This window comes from Puma concolor, chromosome B4, assembly GCF_028749965.1.
Source record: "Puma concolor isolate L17-30 chromosome B4, mPumCon1.1.hap2, whole genome shotgun sequence".
NCBI lineage: Eukaryota > Metazoa > Chordata > Mammalia > Carnivora > Felidae > Puma > Puma concolor.
This window is the reverse complement of record NC_141673.1, coordinates 101,525,856-101,547,699: the sequence shown is the minus strand read 5'-3', so window position 1 is coordinate 101,547,699 and position 21,844 is coordinate 101,525,856. Positions and strand designations below refer to the sequence as shown.

General features: G+C 45.9%; 1 protein-coding gene and 1 long non-coding RNA gene across 4 annotated transcripts; one reads left to right on the top strand and one right to left on the bottom strand.

The window, feature by feature from the left end:
• The first annotated feature begins 12,036 nt into the window (after positions 1-12,036).
• On the top strand, positions 12,037-18,912 carry LOC147579366 (uncharacterized). 3 transcript variants are annotated; one of them, XR_015253840.1, is made up of 5 exons: positions 12,037-12,152; positions 12,505-12,577; positions 13,160-13,365; positions 17,069-17,534; positions 18,210-18,912. It is a non-coding gene; the product is annotated as an uncharacterized LOC147579366 (long non-coding RNA). The 3 variants fall into 3 exon arrangements; XR_015253841.1 differs by having other exon boundaries at positions 12,038-12,152; positions 16,243-18,912; XR_015253839.1 differs by having other exon boundaries at positions 12,041-12,152; positions 17,069-18,912.
• Positions 16,436-21,514, bottom strand: MLF2 (myeloid leukemia factor 2). Its single transcript, XM_025930265.2, has 9 exons — positions 21,307-21,514; positions 20,679-20,756; positions 20,290-20,416; positions 20,013-20,048; positions 19,138-19,191; positions 18,607-18,735; positions 18,280-18,439; positions 17,235-17,447; positions 16,436-16,991 (listed from the first exon to the last, which is right to left on the bottom strand). Exons 2-8 carry the CDS (start codon positions 20,726-20,728, stop codon positions 17,260-17,262), a joined length of 744 nt encoding a protein of 247 aa, XP_025786050.1. The 5' UTR covers positions 20,729-20,756; positions 21,307-21,514; the 3' UTR covers positions 16,436-16,991; positions 17,235-17,259.
• Positions 21,515-21,844: the final 330 nt, after the last annotated feature.

Sequence of the window (21,844 nt, the reverse complement as noted above, 5' to 3'; positions counted from 1 at the left end):
TCAGAACCACACAGAACTCTGAGATCTTAGTAAGAAGCAGCAGGCTCCTGTCTGCTCTCCAAGGCAGAACTTGCTGTGCTGGGAGGATTGGTCTCCTCCGTCTAGTGTAGTGCTGTGCACTCTTTAGAATTGGGAACTCTGGTGTAAGGGACAATTCCCCTCCTCCCACTTGCACGCGAAGCAATTGCCTCCTGAGGGTCCCACTATTGACTGAGCTGCTTTCCAGAGGTTGTGTTATTCTCTAGGCGGAGATTTAGGATAAACCACTCTTCACTGGTGCTAAAGGTCTCAGTCATAGAATTAGAAAGTGGAGTGAGATCCTGAGGTTTTGATTAAAAGTGGACTGGGTGAGGGGGCGCCTGGGTGGCTCAATCAGTTAATCATCTGACTTTGGTTCAGGTCATGATCTCATCATGGCTTGTGAGTTCAAGTCCCGTGTTGGGCTCTGTACTGACAGCCCAGAGGCTGGAGCCTGCTTCAGTTTCTGTCTTCCTCTCTCTCTGCCCCTCCCCCTCTTGCACGTGCTCTTTCTCTCTCAAAAATAAATGAGCATTTATTTATTTTTTTAATTAATTAATTTATTTTTTTAACGTTTATTTATTTTTGGGACAGAGAGAGACAAAGCATGAACAGGGGAGGGGCAGAGAGAGAGGGAGACACAGAATCGGAAACAGGCTCCAGGCTCTGAGCCATCAGCCCAGAGCCCGACGCGGGGCTCGAACTCCCGGACCGCGAGATCGTGACCTGGCTGAGGTCGGACGCTTAACCGACTGCGCCACCCAGGTGCCCCTAAATGAGCATTTAAAAAAGAATTTTTTTTTAAATAAACTCCTTCTTCCTCCCACACCCTCCAATGTGTGGAAGTTGCTAATTCATGGCACTTTGAACCTGTCCCCCCTGCCTCTGCCCCTGCCCCAACTTTTCACTTGAACTTAGTATCTTGGGGTTTTTTGTAAGCTACTTCCAGCAAATGGCTCTATTACTTCCCTGACCTCTCTTAGTGCCAGCCTTCAGTGGATGGCTCCAAAGTCTACTGTGGGCTGAGCTGGGACTCCTTGCTTAACACCCAAAGCAGGAGGGGAACCATTCACATTCACAAGGACATGCAAATGAAGTTTGTGTTTGACTTACAAAGACAGGGCCCTTGGCTACCAAAGCATGAAGATGGGGCAGCAGATTATTTGGGGGCTCAGTTTTTGACCATGAAGTTTGGTTCAGGATTTAAGGATCCTACGTATATAATCAAGCACAAGGCACCAGGAAAATTTCCAACCAAGACTCTTACCACCACTGGCATACTCTCATACTGATCCCTAATGTACAGCAGTCTTAGGTGATCTTTAGGGCTGGCCCACTATGGTAAACGGAGTAAGACTTGCTTTTATGAGAATTCAGAGTTCATGCATATGAAAAGGTGACACTTAAAAATTTAAGCCAAAGTGTCTGACGCTAAAAACAGAAATTGGACTAGTGTACATCTTTATGCACAAGAAGAGCAAAGACAACGTCTATAGTCAGTATTCATGAAATCCTGTTGAAGAAAGATTAGAAATTCTCCATTTAGATGTGTCTTCCAACATGTTTGGGAGCTTAGAGGGGCAGTCTAGGCAGTGTATCTAACATTGTGTAACAAATTACTCTAAAATTTAGTGGCTTAAAACAATGCACATTTTTTAAATCTCAGTTTCCTGTTTCTGTGATTCAGGAATCTGGGCACACTATTTCCTGCCTTAGGGTCCTTCATAAGGCTGTAATCAAAGTGTTAGGTGGTGCCATATCACCTCAAAGTTCCAATGGGAAGGACCTGCTTCCAGCCACACTCTTGATTATCAGCAGGATTTACTACCACCTAGGTGGCCAGACTGAGGACCTCCTTTCCGGTCTGTTGGTCAGAGGCACCCCAGATAGCCCTCTCCATCAGAGCAAGAGCCAGAGAGACCACATCAGGAAAGCAGAATCAGTCTTGTAACTTAATCACAGAAGAGGTATCTCATTACTTCTAGTCACCAGGTCCAGTCTAGTGACTGTCAGAAGTCAGGGATCATTGGAAGCCATATTGGAATTTTCCTACTACAGGCAATGTTTCTGTGGGTCACCAGCATCAGAAACATCAGGGGAGTTCTTGAAAATGCATATTCCTGGAGCCTCCTCCCACTTCAGTTCCTACTGAATTCGAATCTCCAGGATGTGGACTGGAAATATCCCTTCACTGCCCTCTTTGACTCCACTCTGAGCTGTGAAGTCCCGTTTATGTAAGCAGATTTACCCAGATCAGTGCCAACTTGGATCAGCTGAAAAGGTTTTTACTGCAGTGCCTTGGAGAACAGGTAAGTAGGCCCAAGGTCACCATCTGGAAGAGAAGGATGTGCAAAGGTGAAACTTCAAGTACAGGACAAGAGAGAAGACTTGACTTGTCCTTTGAGGTTCTTAAGTATATGATGATATAATTAAAAGTGTGATAAGTGCTAAGAAGTATAGAGTGACATGAAAGCATTTAACAGAGGGATCTACGCCTAACCTGGGGTCAGGAAAGCCTTCAAGGATGTGATCTTTCCACTGAAACTAGAAGCCCATGTGGCAGTTAGCCTGACAAAGGGAGGGAGGATAGTGGGATGAAGACCTGGAGGCAGAAAGGTTCCATCCTGTGACCTACTGCCTCTACCCAATTAAATAATTTGGGAAATGGGGCAGGGAATATAATTCTATTCTTTTACTTAAATGTTCATTTGTCTATTCAATGAATTGGCAAATATATCTTGGCTGAAAAATCTGAACTAGAATAAACCACAGTGGGGGCACCTGCGTGGCTCACTCGGTTAAGCGTCCAACTTCAGCCTAGGTCATGATCTCACCATTCCTGAGCTCGAGCCCTGCATCAGGCTCTGTGCTGACAGCTCAGAGCCTGGAGCCTGTTTGAGATTCTGTGTCTCCCTTTCTCTCTCTACCCCTCCTTCACTCACACTCTGTCTCTCTCAAAAATAGACATTAGGGGCGCCTGGGTGGCGCAGTCGGTTAAGCGTCCGACTTCAGCCAGGTCACGATCTCGTGGTCCGGGAGTTCGAGCCCCACGTCGGGCTCTGGGCTGATGGCTCAGAGCCTGGAGCCTGTTTCCGATTCTGTGTCTCCCTCTCTCTCTGCCCCTCCCCCGTTCATGCTCTGTCTCTCTCTGTCCCAAAAATAAATAAACGTTGAAAAAAAAATTAAAAAAAAAAAAATAGACATTAAAAAAAATTTAGAATAAACTGCGATGTGTATGTTATACCTCTTGGCTTTGGGGTTTGGGGTGATTTTTGTTTTTCTGCCTGTCTCTGTTTTCCAATCTTTTTATGATATTTGCTAATAATTATAAAGACATACTTATTAAGTGCTTAGTCAAGCACTATTCTAAATGCTTTATGTATATAAACTCATTTAATCTACACAACCTACTGAGGTTTGTGCCATTATTATCCTCTTCTAAAGATGACAAAAGAGGTACAGGGAGGTTATGTAATTTGCTCGAGATTACACACATCATAAGTGGAGAAGGCACACCCCCTGCCCATCACTCCATGTTCCGGGACAGAACGCATGGGACAGCTATCTGAGATTTCAGAGAAGTAAATGGTAGGGAGGAAGGAACCAGAATTTGAAGTTCCATGAAAACAGTGGTGGGCTTACCATCCCCTCCCCCTAACTCCATTATCACCCAGAATGCACTAAAAGGCCTCCCCAAACCTGGAAGTGTACATCAGGTATGAACTGAAAGAGTTCCTCTTGGAGCCCTCTGTTGCAGGTCTGAGGAGCAGGAAAGGGACTTCTAAGGGTCCGAGACAGGGAAATCCGTTGCTTTTCTTTTTCCCTTCTCTTCCCCCGTTAGCCCCAGGCAGTACCACGGTGGTGTAGTTATAGTAGCACAATGACAGCAACAGTGACTGCACAGGCACTGAAAACTGAGGGAGAACTCCTTTGACCACAGAAGCTGTGGTCCCAAGAGTGTGAATCAAATCCCTCTGCTTTTTTCTTTCTTTGTTCTCTTGATGCTTAGCCCAGACATATAGTGGGAAATGCTCAGCAAAGTAGAGAAGTTAAAGCCCCAGTTTTTTTGGGGGCAAAGGATTGGGAAAAGAAGAACGAGAGAATCAGAGTGTCAGATCACAGAGAGGAGGGAAATCGAGAGTCCCATAGAGTTGTGTGTGAACTCTTGGGCTCACCTCAAAGCTGCACAAGCATGGATGTGACCTTCAACATCTTAGCAAAGCTTTATGAAACGAGCTACAGGGTGGACCACTGTCTAGGTCTGACTGACCACTGGGTGGCACACATAAAGGACTGATCTAGATAGCACCACAAAATTAAACTGACATCAGAACCGCAATACAAAGAAGGTAGGTGGCTGCTTGAACCAAACCTGGTCGATAGACTGCTAAAATAAAAAACACTCTCACTGGGATTTTAATAGGATCCAGGGGCTCAAAACGATACTCAAAATATCCAGGATACAACATAAAATTACTCAGCCTACAAAGTACCCTCCAGGGAAAAGACAACCAACCCCAAGATGACAGAAATGTTGGAATTTAAAGCAAAGACTTCAAAGCAGTTAGTATAACTATACTGGAAGAAGAAAGGGAGAATGCTTTTGAAGTAAATGGAAAGATAGAAAGTTTTAGCAAAGAAATAGAAGACATAAGGAAGAACCAAGTGGAACTTTTAGAACTGAAAAATAGGAGTAACCAAAATAAAATATTCACTGGAGAGCAGAATGGAGATGACTTTGAAGATAATCAATGTAAATTATGCAACCTAAACAACAAACAAAAACCGGTTAAAAAAAAAAAAAACCCACAGAACCTCAGAGACCTGCGGGATAAGACCAAATATCTAGCATTTGTGTCAACAGAGTCCCAGAAGGTGAGGGGAAAAAATATGATTTAGAAAAATTATTGAAAGAATTCATGGCTAAAATGTTTGGTCCCAAATTTGGCAGAAACACACAGATTCAAGAAGCTTGGTGAACGGCAAACAGAATATACTCAAAGAAACCTATGACCGGACATAATAATCAAATTGCTGAAAATCAAAGATATAGAAAAATATCCAAAGAACATCTAGAAAAAAGAATCCATTTCCTATAAGGAATCAATGACTCAGATAACTGCAGATTTCTCATCAGAAACTATGGAATCCAGAGGGAGCTGGAACAACACTTAAAGTGCTGGAAGAAAAGTGTCAAGTCAGAATTCTATATCCAATGAAAATGTCAATCAGCAGTTATATAAAATAAAGACATTCTTAGGTGAAGGAAAGCATAAGGATTTGTCACTAGCAGAGCTGCTGTACAAGAAATGCTAAAGAAAGTTCTTCAAACAGAAGAAAAATGATAACAGGAAACGGGGGACATCAAGAAGGAGGAGCAACAGAAATGGTAAATATAGATTGTTCTTTTAAGTTCTTTAACATGTCTATAATGGTTGAAAGTAAAAATTATGAAACTGGTGGGGTTTTAAGCATTTGTAGATGTAATACATAAGACAATTGCAACATAAAGGAGAGACAATAAAGGGACGGACCTACATAGTGGTAAAGCCTACATTTAATTTGAAGTGGTGAAGGACAAAATCTAAGTGGACTATGATAAGTGTGTATTTTATAAGCCTTAGAGCAAGGGTTAGGAAGCCATATTCCACAGGCTTGTTTTGTAAATAAATGTTATTGGAACATAGTTACAGCTTACTCATTTACATATTGTCTCTGGCTGCTTTCACACTATAGCACCAGATGTTTTGTTTTGTTTTAATTCCAAGATAGATAACACATAGTGTTATATTAGTTTCAGGTGTACAATATAGTGATTCAATAATTCCATACGTTACCTAGTACTCATCATGACAAATGTCCTCCTTAATCCTCATCACCTATTTCATCCATTTCCTAACCCACCTCCCTCTGGTAACCATCAGTTTGTTCTCACTAGTTAAGAGTCTGTTTTTTGGCTTCTCTCTCTGTCTCTCTCTCTGTCTCTCTTCTCTTTGCTCATTTGTTTCTTAAATTCCATATATGAGTTAAATTATATGGTATTTGTCTTTCTCTAACTTATTTTGCTTAGCCTAATATTCTCTAGCTCCATATCATTGCAAATGGAAAGATTTCATTCTTTTTATAACTGATTAATATTCCGTTGTGTATACATACAACATCTTTATCCATTCATCAGTCAGTGGACTCTTTGGGCTGCTTCCATATCTTGGCTATTATAAATAATGCTACTCTAAACATAGGGCATCCTGAGGAGTGCCTATATCTCTTTGGGTGTGTGTATCCCTTTGAATTAGTATTCTCATATTTTGTGGGTGTATACCCAGTAGTGCAATTACTGGCTCATAGGGTAGTTCTATTTTTAACTTCTTGAGGAATCTCCATACTGTTTTCCACAGTGCCTGCACCAGCGTATGGCACCAGAGTTGAGTGTTGCAAGAGACATTGTGTGACCTGCGAAGGCCAACATGTTTGTTATCTGGCCCTTTACAGATAACAGCTTGCCATTCCTGCCCTAGAACAACCACTTAAAAAACAAAAACAAACAAACAAACAAAAACTAAAAGAAAAATTTAGTGAAAACAGGTTAAAGAGAAATACTAAATAATATCCAAATAAACCAAAAGAAGGCTGGAAAGTGGAGATAGCTGAATTATCAATGGAGGAGCAAACAGAAATAATAAAGTTATAGAAGTAAATCCAAACATATGAATACATTAAATGTAAATAGCCTAAATATATCAATTAAAAGATTATCTAAATGGGCTTTTAAAAACCACAAAAGATCTGACTATATTCTGCCTTCAAAAAACCCATTTTAGGTATAAAATAGGTGGGTTAAAGGTAAAAGAATGGGAAGACTTACACCATGAAAATATTAATCAAAAGAAACCTGAAGTAGCTATAGTAATATCAGGCCAATTAACTTCAGAAGAAAGAAAATACTAGATGAACATTACATAACAAAGAAAAGTTTGATTTTCCAAGAAGACACAATTCTAAATGACTTTGTGTCTAACTGCAGAGCTTCAACATACATGAAGTGAAAACTGATAGATATCAAAGAAAAAAATGGGCAGATCCACAATTATAGTTAAAAATGTCAAAACTCCTCTCCCAGTAACCAACAGAACAAATAAACAAAATTAGCAGATGTAACAAAGTATATAGAACTGAATGATGCCATCAACCAACAGGATCTAACTTAAATTTATAGAACATGTCCCCAACACAGCAGAATCACAACTTCTTTTCAAGGGTACATGGCACATTTACCAAGATAGATTATGTCCTGAGTCATAAAACAAATCTCAACAAATTTAAAAGAAGTCCGATAAAGTATGCTCTCTGACCATTATGGAATTAAAATTAGAACTCAAGAACAGAAAACAGGGAAATCTCCAAACACATGGAAACTGAACAACATGCTCTTAAATAACCCATGGATCAAAAAGGATGTCCCAAGAGAAATTAGAAAATATTGTGAACTTAACAAAAAAGAAAATACAAAGTAGCAAAATATGTGGGATGTGGTTAAAGGCAATGATTATAGCATATAGAAGAAAAATTATAGCATCAAAATCTTAGAAAAGAAGAAAGGTCTCAAGTCAACAATCTATACTTCTACCTTGAGAAGGTACATGAACAGCAAAATAAACACAAAGCAAGCAGAAGGAAAACATAATAAGAGTATCAATTAGTGAAATTGAGGGGAACCTGGCTGACTCAGTCAGTAGAGTGTGCAACTTTTAATCTCAGGGTTGTGAGATCAAATCCCATATCGAGTGTGGAGATTACTTAAGAATAAAAAATCTTGGCGCACCTGGGTTGCTCAGTTGGTTGATTGTCCAACTCTTGATTTCAGCTCAGGTCATGATCTCACTGTTGTGAGATTGGTCCTATGTCAGGCTCTGTGCTGAGTGTGAAGCCTGCTGAGATTCTCTTTCTCTCTCTCTCTCTCTCTCTCAAAATTAAAAATAATTTTAATTAAAATTAAAATAATTAAAAAATAAAAATAAATTTTAAAAAACTTAAAAAAAAAGAAATTAATGAAATTGAAAACAGAAAAATAGAAAAAAATTAATGAAACCAGAGGTCAATTATTGACCTCTAGCCATACTGACCAAAAAAAAATTTTTTTTTAATTAAAAAAAAAGAGAGGAGCCTGGCTGACTCAGTCAGTAGGGCATGTGACTCTTGATCTTGGGGTTGTGAGTTTGAGCCCCATGTTGGGTGTAGAGATTACTTAAAAATCTTTTTTTTTAAGGTTTTTTTTTCTTTTTTTTGCTTGAGAGAGAGTGAGAAAGAGAGTGTGTGAGCAGGGAAGGGGCAGAGAGAGAGAGAGAGGGAGAAAGAATCCCAAGCAGGCTCCACACTGTCAGCTCAGAGCTCAACGTGGGGCTCGAACTCACCAACTGTGAGATCATGACCTGAGCTGAAATCAAGAGTTGGACACTTATCAGACTGAGCCACCCAGGCACCCCAAAAATAAAATTAAAAAATTAAAAAAGAGAAAAGACACAAAATACTAATATCAGGAATAAAAGGGGGGGGCAATTGGCTGGCTCCGTCAGTAGAACATGTGACTCGACCTTGGGGGTTGTGAGTTCAAGCCCCATGTTGAGTGTAGAGATTACATTAAAAAAAATAAACTTGGGGCGCCTGGGTGGCGCAGTCGGTTAAGCGTCCGACTTCGGCCAGGTCACGATCTTGCGGTCCGTGAGTTCGAGCCCCGCGTCAGGCTCTGGGCTGATGGCTCAGAGCCTGGAGCCTGTTTCCGATTCTCTGTCTCCCTCTCTCTCTGACCCTCCCCCGTTCATGCTCTGTCTCTCCCTGTCCCAAAAATAAATAAACGTTGAAAAAAAAAATTAAAAAAAAATAAATAAACTTAAACTTAAGTTTAATAAATAAATAAACTTAAACCTTAAACTTAAAAATAAAAAGGAATAAAAGAGGGGATATCGCTACAGTCCCCACAGACATTAAAATGTCATAAGGGAATACTACAAACAATCCTACACACATAAATTCAACAATTTAAACAAAATGGACCAACTCCTTGAAAGCCACAAGCTATCAAAACTCATCCAAAAAGAAAGAGATGTAAATATGAAATGTACAGCTACAAAGCTTTTGAAATATAACATAGGATAAAATCTTAGTTATCCAGAGTTAGGCAAAGTGTTCTTAGATATGACATCCAAAATTTGATATAAAAGAAAACAGTGGTAAGTTGGACTTCATCTCAATTACAACTTTTGCTTTGAAAAAGAAAATGTCAAGAGGAAGAAAAGACAAGCTACAGAATGGGAGAGAATTAGTTGTGAATCCCTATTTAACAAAGGACTTCTAACCAGAGTATATAAAGAACTCTGATGTCAAATAAGCACGTGAAGAGATGCTCGACATCATTAGTCTTTAGGCAAGTACAAATTAAAACTTGTAATAGACAAGATGTCTATTAGAATAAATAGAAGAATGCCTACACACTTAATAGAATGGGGTAAAATAAAATAGAAAATGACAATACTAAGTGCTGGCAAGGATGCAAAGCAACCTGGGCTCTCTCACATTGCTGTTGAGAATGCTGAAAAATGCAAAATGCTGCAGAATGGTGCAGCCACCCTGGAAAAGTTTGGCATTTTCTTATACAGTTAAATATACACCTTGGGAATTCAAGCTGGTGCAGCCACTCTGGAAAACAGTATGGAGGTTCCTCAAAAAACTAAAAATAGAACTACCCTACCACCCAGCAATTACACTAGGCATTTATCCATGGGATACAGGTGTGCTGTTTCGAAGGGACACATGCACCCCCCCATGTTTATAGCAGCACTATCGACAATAGCCAAAGTATGGAAAGAGCCCAAATGTCCATCGATGGGTGAATGGATAAAGAAGATGTGGTATTTATATACAATGAAGTATTACTCAGCCATCAAAAAGAATGAAATCTTGCCATTTGCAACTATGTGGATGGAACTGGAGGGTATTATGCTAAGTGAAATTAGTTAGTCAGAGAAAGACAAAAATCATATGACTTCACTCATATGAGGACTTTAAGAGACAAAACAGATTAACATAAGGGAAAGGAAACAAAAATAATATAAAAACAGGGAGGGGGACAAAACAGAAGAGACTCATAAATATGGAGAACAAACTGAGGGTTACTGGAGGGGTTGTGGGGTGGGGGATGGCTAAAATGGGTAAGGGGCATCAAGGAATCTACTCCTGAAATCATTGTTTCACTATATACTAACTAATTTGGATGTAAATTTTAAAAAATTAAAAATAAAATTAAAAAAATTAAAAAATATATATATACACACTTACCATATGACCTCACAATCCCACTCCATTTCATTCCTAAAGAAATTAAACATGTTCACACAAAAACATGTACACAAATGTTTATGGCAGTTCTGTCCATTATTGCCCCAAACTGGAAACTGGAATGTCCTTGGACAGGTGAATGGATAAACAGACTATAAGCACACAGAATACTACTCAGCAATAAAAAGGAGTAAACTATTAATACACGCAACAGCATGAGTGAATCTCAAAGGCATTATGCTGAAAGAAAGAGCTTCTCTCATGTATGATTTCATTATATGACATTCTGGAAATGGCAGAATTATAGCAGTGGGAAACAAATTGGTGGTTGTCAGGGTTAGGATTGGAGGAAGGGTGTGACCACAAAGGAGCAGCAGGATGGGGTTAGGGGTGATGGAACTTTTTTGATCCTGATTGTGGTGGTGCTTACACAGATCTGCATGTGTTAAAAGTCACAGAACTGTACACACACACACATACACACACAGACAGCAATTTTACTATATGTTAAAAGATACAAGATTTAGGGCACCTGGGTGTCTTAGTCAGTTGAGTGCCTGACTTGATTTCGGCTCAGGTCATGATCTCACAGTTTGGGTTTGGAGCCCCACATTAGGCTCTGCACTGATAGCATGGAGCCTGCATGATTCTCTCTCTCCCTCTCTCTCCACTCCTCCCACCTCTCTCTGTCTCTCAAAATAAATAAACTTAAAAAAAATACAAGATTTTAAAAAACAGGCATATAGGCTACTGGTATTCATCATTTTAAGCAATGTTATTACTTGAGTAATTTTTAAATGGTTTCTTCTTGGGGCGCCTGGGTGGCTCAGTCGGTTAGACGGCTGACTTCGACTCAGGTCATGATCTCACAGCTTGAAGGCTCATGGGTTCAAGGCCCGTGTCAGGCTCTGTCCTGGTAGCTCAGAGCCTGGAGCCTGCTTCCGATTCTGTGTCTCCCTCTCTCTCTCTGCCCCTCCCCTGCTCACGCTCTGTCTGTCTCTCTCTCAAAAATAAATAAACACTAAAAAAAAATTTTTTTTAATTGTTTCTTTTAATGTTTGTTTTTGAGACAGCATGTGCAAGCAAGGGAGGGGCAGAGAGAGAGAGAGGGAGAAACAGAGGATCCGAAGCGGGCTCCATGCTGACAGAAGAGAGCCCGACGTGGGACTTGAACCTGTGAGCCACGAGATCATGACCTGAGCCAAAGTCTGATGCTTAACCGACTGAGCCACACAGGCGCCCCTAATACAAAAGTTTTTAAAAATTACCGAGGAACTATTTAAAGGAACCCCATGGTGGGGCGCCTGGGTGGCTCAGTCGGTTAAGCGTCCGACTTCAGCTCAGGTCACGATCTCACGGTCCATGAGTTCGAGCCCTGCGTCGGGCTCTGGGCTGATGGCTCAGAGCCTGGAGCCTGTTTCCGATTCTGTGTCTCCCTCTCTCTCTGCCCCTCCCCCGTTCATGCTCTGTCCCTCTCTGTCTCAAAAAAAAAATAAATAAACGTTAAAAAAAATAAAAAAAAAAATAAAGGAACCCAATGGTGACACATTCTGTACAACCCATTAGTATCCTTTGTGTCAATCTGGATTTTGAGCCCTGGCTCTTGCAGTGCTGCTAGCTAGCTAACTGCGTGGTCAACAGTCACCTCTGTTTCTTAAGCAGTGACATAGGAGCTGGGGTTTGGATGACACCTGTAATTGTTGCTAAGCTGTGTGGAATCCTCTCCAACCTCAAGATTCCGCTTCAGGAGGTCCGGGGTGGTGATGCCCATCTGCTACCACACTTGGTAACATCCAGAGGAGGTGAGCCGCAAGGTCTCTAACTCTAAAAGTGTTATAGCGTATCGTTATTCATAGCATATATTTAGCATATAGCAAACTGGGGTTTGCTTACATTAAGGTCTATGTGAATTGGGAACCCGCTTCTGCCCTTCCCTGCCATGTTGCCTGTCAGTTGGGAATTTCACACCCGACACACACAAACCCAGGATATCTTCACTAAAGTCACCAGCAGTTTTCCAAGAATCTCTCCATCAAACCATTTCCCACTTCAGTGTGACCTTGACCTTTCCTAAGGTATTTCTGCTCCCCCCCTTTTAGAGACTCAAGTCCACCTCTAGGGCCGTATCCCATGCCCCCCTCTCCTATCTTCCAGCTCCATGTGTCCAAATGTCCTAGCTGCGGACACTCGGTTGGCCGCTTGGCTGGCGAACACTTACATCTTGGAGGTAATTCTCCAGAACCTGCAAGCCCTCCGGGTGGCAGGTGACAGCAGATGAAGAGGGTGGGAGGGATGCCGAGGGGAACTGGGGGCAGCACCCTATTCCTATGCCAAAGATAAGGTCTTCAGGGAAGAAAAAAAATCCTAAAGGGCAGACAAGGGCCAAGGAACTTGGAGTGCTAACTTATCCCAGGGACAGTCAGAGCAGAGCATAGGGGCGGGGAGGGGGGCGCAGACAGGGAGGGCTGAGCCCAGAGGGAGAAGCACCACCTGCTTGTCCTTGTCTCCCTAGAGCTCCCATTTAAGGGCGGACATTGAGGATGGGAAGGCTCAGAGCTGCCAGCGCTCCCTGCCCAACCTCCAAAGCAGCTCTGCCCGCCTTCTGCATCCCAGGCCCCTCCATGTACGTCCCTCACGCCATGCCAGCTCTGTGCCCCCCACAGGCTCTCCTCAGGGTTGGAGGCTAGCTGGGAGGCTGCTTGGCGGAACCGATACCCAAGGCCTTCCCTCCCCATGTCCCCAGTCCCCTGTTTTTTTCTTACCTTTTAGCACCTCCTGTGCCTAACTGTCCCTGTCTTCACCTCCCCAGCTTCCAGTGCAGCCCCACCTGGATCCCACCCCTCTAATCTGAAGACCCCAGTAATGTCTAAGGAGAGAAATAAAGACAACTTTTTTTTTTTTTTTTAATCCCTATCCCAACTGGAATGGACTGGGAGAAGGAAACCTTGACCCTTGCTGCTCCGTCAGCCGTTGGGAGGCCCCATGCCCAGGACTGGGAGCATCGGGGCAGGGCAGGTATGTGGAGTATTTAAGTGCACTTGGAGTATGTGGGTTGGGAGACCTGAATACTGGGTTATCGTTGTGGATCAACTCCTGGTCCTCTGGGTGACCGGTTTGTGACTTGGGCATTGGATTGCAGAAGAAGGGAGGAAAGGGACATTGGATAAAGGGTGTCAGTAGGACCCGAGGCCCTTTGTTACCATAGGAAGGAAAACACCCCAAACTGCAAGCAGACCTGGGTCAGAGTGGCCCAAAACATTTGCTTCCACTTTTTGGTCTGGAAAGGGCAGAAGATAATAATTGGGTAGCTGGCACCACAGAGGGCTGGAGGCCAGGATGATGATTTCCAAGTTGTGGCTGGGAGTATTTTAGGAGTCCTGAGGACGGGCACAGAGATGAGGATCACCAGAGAGCATCAAAGGAGCAAGACAGAGGAATCAGGGAGAAATCAGTCATTTGTAACCCGTGCACTGTGTCAAATGCTTTCTGCATACTACATCACGGATTTCAGTTCTGCAGGATGGACCCATGTCTCCACTGCCATCAGCGAGCGCCTAGAAAGGCCCATTTTACAAAGTGGGAAACTGATGAGAGATTAAGAATTCTTCCTGGTCCATTTTACAAAGTGGGAAACTGATGAGAGATTAAGAATTCTTCCCGGTCATGCTAAGTGGTGGAGCCAGGTCTTACTCAAGTCAGGCTGCGTTCATAATTTCACTCCTGTAGATAGCTTGACCTCCAGCCAAATATCAGCCATGAGGAAAATAATGCGTCCAACCATGTCCTCCAGATGCTGGGGCCAAGGGCTGGGGGGATGGCTGTTGTGAATGAGGCTGGGCCCAGTTGGAGAGTTGACCAGAAATAAAATGTCGGCTTCTTTCCCCAGGGTTCCTTTCCCATTTCTGCCCCCTGGCCCTCACCCTGCAGTGACAGACAGGTCAACAAGTGCCAGGGGGCTGGTTCTTGGGCACCTCACTAGGAGAATGTTGCTCACTAACTCCCCACAACAGATCCCTGCTGAGAACCAGTCACGGGTTCTAGGAGTAAGAAGCACTGAGTTGAAGGGTGGTCCTCACCCAAGTGCAGGAAGTAGGGGTGAAAATCAGTTCATGTGTCTGAAAGCCAGTTCCCATATGAGAGAGCTCGTGAAACACTAGGTTGACTCACCTAGAATGAAATCCGGGTAACCCTTGCCCTGCTCCAGCCCCCACTCAGAACCATACCTGTGAGTGTGGGCATTGTGAAATCCAGATTGACCAGGTTGGCCATGAACTGCAGCCTAAGATTTTACAGCTTGCCGGAAACTTCAGGGGAAGTGAATAACTTGCCCAAGACCACATGGCTGGGCTGGTGGCAGAGCCGAGGACCCAGCCTCTGGGCATCCCTTACAAGTCTAGGGATCTTTGTCCTGTGGGCTCCACAGGAGACTCACGAAAGCTGTTCCCACTCCCAGAAGGACATATATGTCTGTTTGGACAGAGCACAGATTGACACTTGGGACTGACGGCTTTGGATGCTTTGAGTCCCATCATCTACAATTCAGCCACTCAGCCACCCGGGAGGAGATGAATTATCTATATAGGCACCCCTCACCTTTTACAAGTTTACATTAAGCCACTTCACATGTGCAGAAGACCGGTTTGGGCTAACACAAAGAAATACGAAGGGGATTTTTGCTTTTGCCAAAGTGAAAATAGCTTTTGGCAAGCTTTTGATTTTGCAGCAAGTTGTAGAGGTGCCATATGCCCAGAGCGGCAAGAGGGCGGTCACCACGCTCCTTCCCCCAGAGCTATACTCAGCTTCTCTGCATCAGGCCTAGCTCTGAGCCGTCTGTGAGCTTCCATTTGCTCTGTGCGTCCCTTAGCAAGATGGTTTCAGAAAATTCAAGGTTATTTTTTGGGTCTGGGAATGCTCAAACACTTCTCCATAGAAGTTAATAGTAATCAGTTCGCTTTATGCCATTTCAGCTTCCGAAAGCTTTCACAGGAACACTCTGTTTTCGGATAGCGGGGGGAGCCTGTACTTGTTTGACTTCTGAGATTCCTGGATTCTTTTGGCCACAGGGTTGGTTCCCTTGACCCCGATCATGGATCTTCACCAGCCCTATGTAATGAGATTTGGCACGTGTCCTGGAATAGGACGTCAATGTATGATCGTTGCTCTCTACTTCCTCCCTCTGCTTGTTCAGCTACTAGACAGATCCTCTTGAATCTGTTTGTTCACAGAGGACATGGGAAAGATCCTCCCTTCCCTAAGAGGAACCAGAGCCTGGAGTTGTTTGTGTGTGTGTGTTGTTTTTTAAGTAAGCTCTACACCCAACATGGGGCTTAAACTCATAACCCTGAGATTAAGAGTCGCATGCTGTGCTGACTGAGCCAGCCAGGTGCCTGTGCTGTTTTGTTTCTTTGACTTTGATTTACCATCAACTGAGAAGAACCAAAGATTGTTATAAAGAAACCATCACCAGACCCTTACCAGCATTTACTGTCATTAAGTTCCCAAGAACAGAGTGACCCATTTGGCCGAGCCAGGTCAAGCCAAGAGTGAACGTCTTAAGAAATTTGAGCCCTTCATGCCCTTCCAGTACTGCTCAGGTTCCAGGTTGGTTTTCTTCTCTGGTCTCTTTCCCTGGGCTCAAATTCTCAACAACTGAGGGTGGAAGGACATTGCTGACTCCAAAGTGCCTCCCCCTCGAAGGCCTGTGCCTTCCTGCTCGGTACCACACGTGTTCCCACCCACAGTCCAGGGGAGAATCTATGCCCAAGGGACAAGGGGCACCAAATTCCTCAGGCACCTAGGAGACATGCCTTACATTCTCCCTGACATGTGAAGTTACAGTAAAAGCAAGGGAGACAGCAGCCAAGGGTGAAACTGCTTGTTTTCACCCATCAGCCTAGCCCAACTGACTTCCGCTGCTGCTGCTCTGGGCTCTGACTGTCCCACTGTTGTTACCACCGAAGTACTGGGCTTGAACTCGAGTTAAGAAGGCCACACGTGGAGACAGAGGGAAGGCAAGAAGGTGACGAGAAGACAGGAGGGTTGAATTTGAACAGGGAAAAGATCAAAAGTAAAGCCAGAATCCTACTTGCTCTTTTTTCCATTCTCCTTTATTCCATAAACACCTAGTTACAAGTTGCACAAATCAAAAAATAAAGGCAGAGGAGGGTGTAGGGAAGGTTTCTGTGATGTGCAGGGAGTGGGAAGGGAGAAAGGGTTGGGAGCCAGTCCTCTCCCTCCACACACAGCCCTGGATAAGGGCTGTGGCCTCTGCAGTGGGGGATCTGAGGAGGAGGTGGGCAAAGATCCAGGGCAGCTGAGGGATAGAGGAAGCCCCTAAACCCAGAGCTCACCCCAAAAGCCCCTTCGATGCATGGCGAGGGTAGAAAAGGGAAGGTGAGGAGGCTCAAAGATGGAGCAGCAAAATGAAAAATCAAGTTAGCAGATACAGGAGAAGTGGACTCATCATGGTAGGGGATTAAAGAAGGAAAAAGTAGGTAAAGGGGGCAGTGAAAGGTTCTCCCTGAGACCCCCAGGGAGAGGTGGGGGGCCAGCTTGCCTGTTAATTTAATATTAAATTGGGAGTGGGAGCTGGAGAGGAAAAAGTTATTTGGGGGATGATTTCTCAGCCTCTCAGCCTGTACCTGGAAGGGAAAGAGAGAAGAGCGAGTCAAAAGACAAAACGTAAAGGCCAGGAGTTGGGTTTACTCTCCCATTCCAGTGGCAGCATTCTTCTCTTCACACCAACTAAAACTTACACCATCAAAGGCAGTAATTGCTGGGCACCTGGACTCCTTCTGCCTCATGACAAAGGAATGTGCACGGGTACGTGCCTCAACCCCCCCTCCGTGCCTGACACCTTACAATTCCTCCCTCTCAATACTTACAAGAGAGGCTGAGGGCCTAGGGCCCTCACCAGTCATAGCGGCGGGACTGTCGGGAGGGGGAGTCCTCAGGTCCCTGTATAGCCAGGCGGGGAGGCCCCTCAGCCCTTCGTCCCCCACCCCCTGAAGCCTCATGCCGTCGAAATTCCAGAGGGCGCTGCTGCCGGAATCGGGATGTCTCCCTCCGCCATTCATCATCAAATGCTGCAGCCTCACCTGAAGAGCACAGAGACCAGACGTGACATTTAAATATACAGGCTGGCTTCTGGAAGCAGAGGCAAGCTTGAGCCACAGCCTTCTCAGGTGAACAAATACAGCAAAGGCTGAAACTATGTGTGGGGACATGTTGAAGGACACCAACAATTTCTGTTCTTAGTAGTCTGGGGTTCCATATGGTTCCACGAGCTAATAGCCAACAGCGATTCCAATGTGGAAGCCACCAGCAGGCCTAAGGCAGGACTATTCAAGAAGGAAATCAGGAACGGGGTAATTATGAAGTTAAGGAGCATAGTGCCATGCACACGATAAGTACTTAATAAATAGTTATTGACTTGAGAAAGAAAAAAACTGATCCTGACAGTTGGCCTCTCCTTGGCGAGGAGACTGCCAGGGCTTGACTTAGCCCCTAAAGCTGACAGGACAGGGCTCAAGTGAGGTCAGAATAGGAGGCCTGGAGCGCCTGGATGGCTCAGTCAGTTAGGTGTCCGACTTCGGCTCGGGTCATGATCTCACAGTTTGTGGGTTTGTGCAGTTGGGCTCTGTGCTGACAGCTGGGAGCCTGGAGCCTGCTTCGGATTCTGTGTCTCCCTCTCTCTCTGCTCTTCCCCCACTCATGCTGTCTCTCTCTGTCTCTCAAAAATAAAAACGTTTAAAAAAATTAAAAAAAAAAAAAAAAAAAAAAGAATAGGAGGTCCACCCAGAACTTTGCCAAGAAATATCTACAGAGGTAAGGAGAGAAAGCTGGTTGGTGTCTCCTAGCTCGCAGGAACGGGACCAGTGGCTACCGGCCCAGGAGCCAGAAGGGTGATGAGAAGAAAAGAAGGCTCACTCTCATCCAGGTTGATATAATCCTGCCGCTCCTCCTGGTCCCCTGTGCGGTGGTTTCGGGAGCGCTGGAGGATGTGAGCCCGGTCTCGGATGTGATGCCCGATGGACATCTGCTCTAGCCCACTGTCCGAGTCCCGTACGGTCCTGCGAGTCTCCCGGATCTGGGAGGAGGCAGAACACAGCACACAGCTGTCCCTTCCAAAGCCTGGCTACACCAAGCTGGGATACACAAACCACCCCCAACCCAATCATGAAAAAAGAAGCCAGGGTTTCTGTGCGTGTCATTCAACCCTGTGTTCTCTGGGATATCAGAAGCCCTTCAACTCACCCCGCCTGGTGCCGAGCGCATCTCTGACGTCTCCTGGTAGACCTTGGGGGCACCATCACCCGTATTGGAGTAGGAGATGACAGTGGAGGATGAAAAGGTCTGGCAATTGCCTCCAGCTGTCATGTGTTCCTGTGGAGGAAAACACACAGCAGGACTGAACGGTCCCTCTGGCGAAGGGATCCCACATTTCAGCTGCCTGTTCCTGTCTGTATCTTTCTTACAAAACATGAGAAATGAGAAAACATCAGGACTCATCAGTACCCCCCAAATTCCTCTGAGTCCAACAATAAACAAGAAAGACCTTTAGAGACTGAGCCTTAATCGCATGCTTAGTTGGACTGCTCCTGCTGCTTCCTAGTTAGGCCACGAGAACAGATAAGGGAACCCAATGCTCTCTGGGTTCAATGACTTTATCTGGCTTGAGCCTTTCCCTAGCGCACTCTTGCCTGCCCCGCCTCAGAGGACTCAAGAAGGTGTCGCCAGCCATCACTGAGAACAAGACTGCAAAAGTGTATGGCGCAAGAGCCTCACCATGTTCCCAATCATGTCGTTCATCATCCCAAACATGTCCATGAAGCCACCTGACTGCAGCAAAGAGATGGAAAACAGAGTCAGGAAAGCAAAGTCAGTGCTCAGATTATCTTGTTTAGGCACCCACTAGACGCATGGCTACACATTCCCTTTCTCCTCTTCCCTCACACGGAGCAACAGCTCTGTCTCTTCATTAGCATGGCCAGTACATGGAATGTTCCTCTCCGTGTTTCCCTTCCCACATACTGCTACCTTCCTCCTCAGTCTCTATGGCTGCTCTGATCCCATCTTTGTTCTCCTGACTGCCTTATTTCCTCCTATCTTTAAGAAGCACACCCAAGTAAATGAATTATAACCTACAAAAAAAGGGGTGGGCATGAAATAGTAAAAAACAAAAAAAACCTCTAAAAAGCCATCTCTTGCTGGCCCTTCAACTGCATCTCAATCCTCAGGAAGACAAACTTTGCTAGGCAATCACATTTCCCTAATAGGTATTGCTCCTAGAATGCAGGGGTCAGTAAGTGAACATCTTTAACCCACAGGACTCAGAGCACACAACAGGACCAGAGCTTTGTGAACACTATAGAAAGATTGTAGGGGCGCCTGGGTGGCTCAGTCAGTTAAGTGACAGAACTCTTGATTTTGGCTCAGGTCATGACCTCACACTTTGTGAGATGGAACCCCGGAGTCGGGCTCTGCACTGACAGCACGGCGCCTGCTTGGGATTCATCCTCTCTCTCTCAAAATAAATAAATCAACTTTAAAAAGATTCTAGGGTTACCCATAAAGCTATTCCAGAGAGCCACATTTGTAAAAAATATCTAAGGGCCTAGAGTGTGTATGAGATGGAAGGACACAAAGATGTTAGGACTCACCATTCCCAGCATCCCAAAGGGGGAAACAGTCCCAGCCTGCAGGAAAACACAAAGAACAAATTAGAGACCACATACTATTCATTACAACCCCAAGCCCATGGGCCCAGCTTTTTTTCCATCCTCCTCTCAAAAGGGGATCACAAAACCCTTTTGGCAGACCCTTTCCCCGACTCCTAAAAAAAGATCATTCCACTTGTTAAGCTGGCTAAAGCGCAAGAAAGATCAAAGGAACCCTCCAGGCTTCCTTTGGGTCTCAGGTATGTTGCAGCACCATTACCTGCATCCTACGGCTGGCAGGCCTGGTCCCTGGCATGTTGCCATCTGTGATGCTGAGGAAGGGGCTATATCCAAAGCCACCTGACAACATTCGGTTCATATGCTGACGGTGAATAGCAAAGGGGTCCCTGTGGAGTGAGTATACAGTGTGGATGGCAGAAGGGCCAAACAGTCAACACCCACTCCCCGCCTCCCCCAGCAAAAAAGAAAAGTCATGGGGAAACAGTGGCACAGACGCCTATTTCCTCTCCAAGTCTGAGCTAGAGTTGAGTATCCAGCTGGTTCCAGCCAATGCCAGCAATGGGAACCCAGATGTCTGTCTGAATCACTTAGAGACCTGAATTGGAGTAGGATGAGCGCCCTAGAACACAAGGGGGAGGGAATACTCACATCAGGAACATAGGATCCTCGGGCTCCACGTCCCTCATAAAACGGAACATCCTGATTTTAGCTCCAGGGGGCTCCACGCTGTAAAGATGTGGAGGCTCAGCTACTCGGAGGTAGCCAGGCTTTTTGCACACCTGGCTCAGTGAAGGGACTCAGGACACTGTCCCTTCCAAATGCTGTAACTGAACCCCCCAAACTCCAGTGAGACCCTTCTCCAGGTGGTGGTCGACACCACCCTCACGGGAGAGAAGAGCTCTTCAAACCTCTCAAGGAGGGCCGTGGAAAATTTTTCCAAGCCTCGCAGTCTTCTGCCTCCCCCCACTCACAGCCATCCTCTTCCAAGAGCCCTGGCCAGAAGCATAGCCCCCTCCCCCGACGCCACTGTTCCAGATGCGAATCCCGAGGGCTGGCCCTCGCCCCAGCAATGACCCCAGCCACTCGGCCCCCTTCTCACCCCGAGCCGCCTCCAGGCCTCCCCCAGGCCGGCCTCACTATCCCCACCGCGCCTGTCTGCCGCCGGGCGAGCCGGAACGGTAGGCCTGGCCCTCTCCCCTCCCCGCATCCCAGACCCTGCAGCCCCGCGGGCCCGCTCCCGCCCTGGCCCCGGCTGCCCGCTCTGCTCGAGCCTCACCGGTCCCCGATTCGGGCTCAGCGGCCCATCCGGCCGGTCTCGCCTCTCGGTGCGCTGCAGAATCGGGGGTTGCGGCCCGGGACGCGGGATTGGTCCGGGCTGGTGCTCCTCGGCCTCCCGCGCCGCCTCCTCCCGAGGCTGCCACCTCCGTACCCCCCCTCGGCCCACGGAGCCCGAACCGCGGCCAGGCCCGGACGGAAGTGACGTCACGATGGGACAGCCCGCCCCGGGGCCGGGCCCGCGGAGCTCCGCCCACTGGCGGGCGAGGGGAGTGGGCTGGGGCCGGCTTCCCGGGCGGCGGAGCTGGCGGCCGCGGGGTCTTCCGGGGACCAGGGGAGGGGAAGCCTCATCACTAACCTGGATTTGGGCTCTGTGGACTGGAAGAGGCTCCCTGCGAGGGTGTGGGGGAGGAGCAGAGGCTCCCCTTCCTCGGGAGGGACGGGGCGGGGGAGGGCGGTGCGGCACGTTCCCTCAGGGGAAGGAAGAGACCGTGGGGCAGATTCCCATGGCGGGGAGGGGCGGGCTCCCTGTGGGCGAC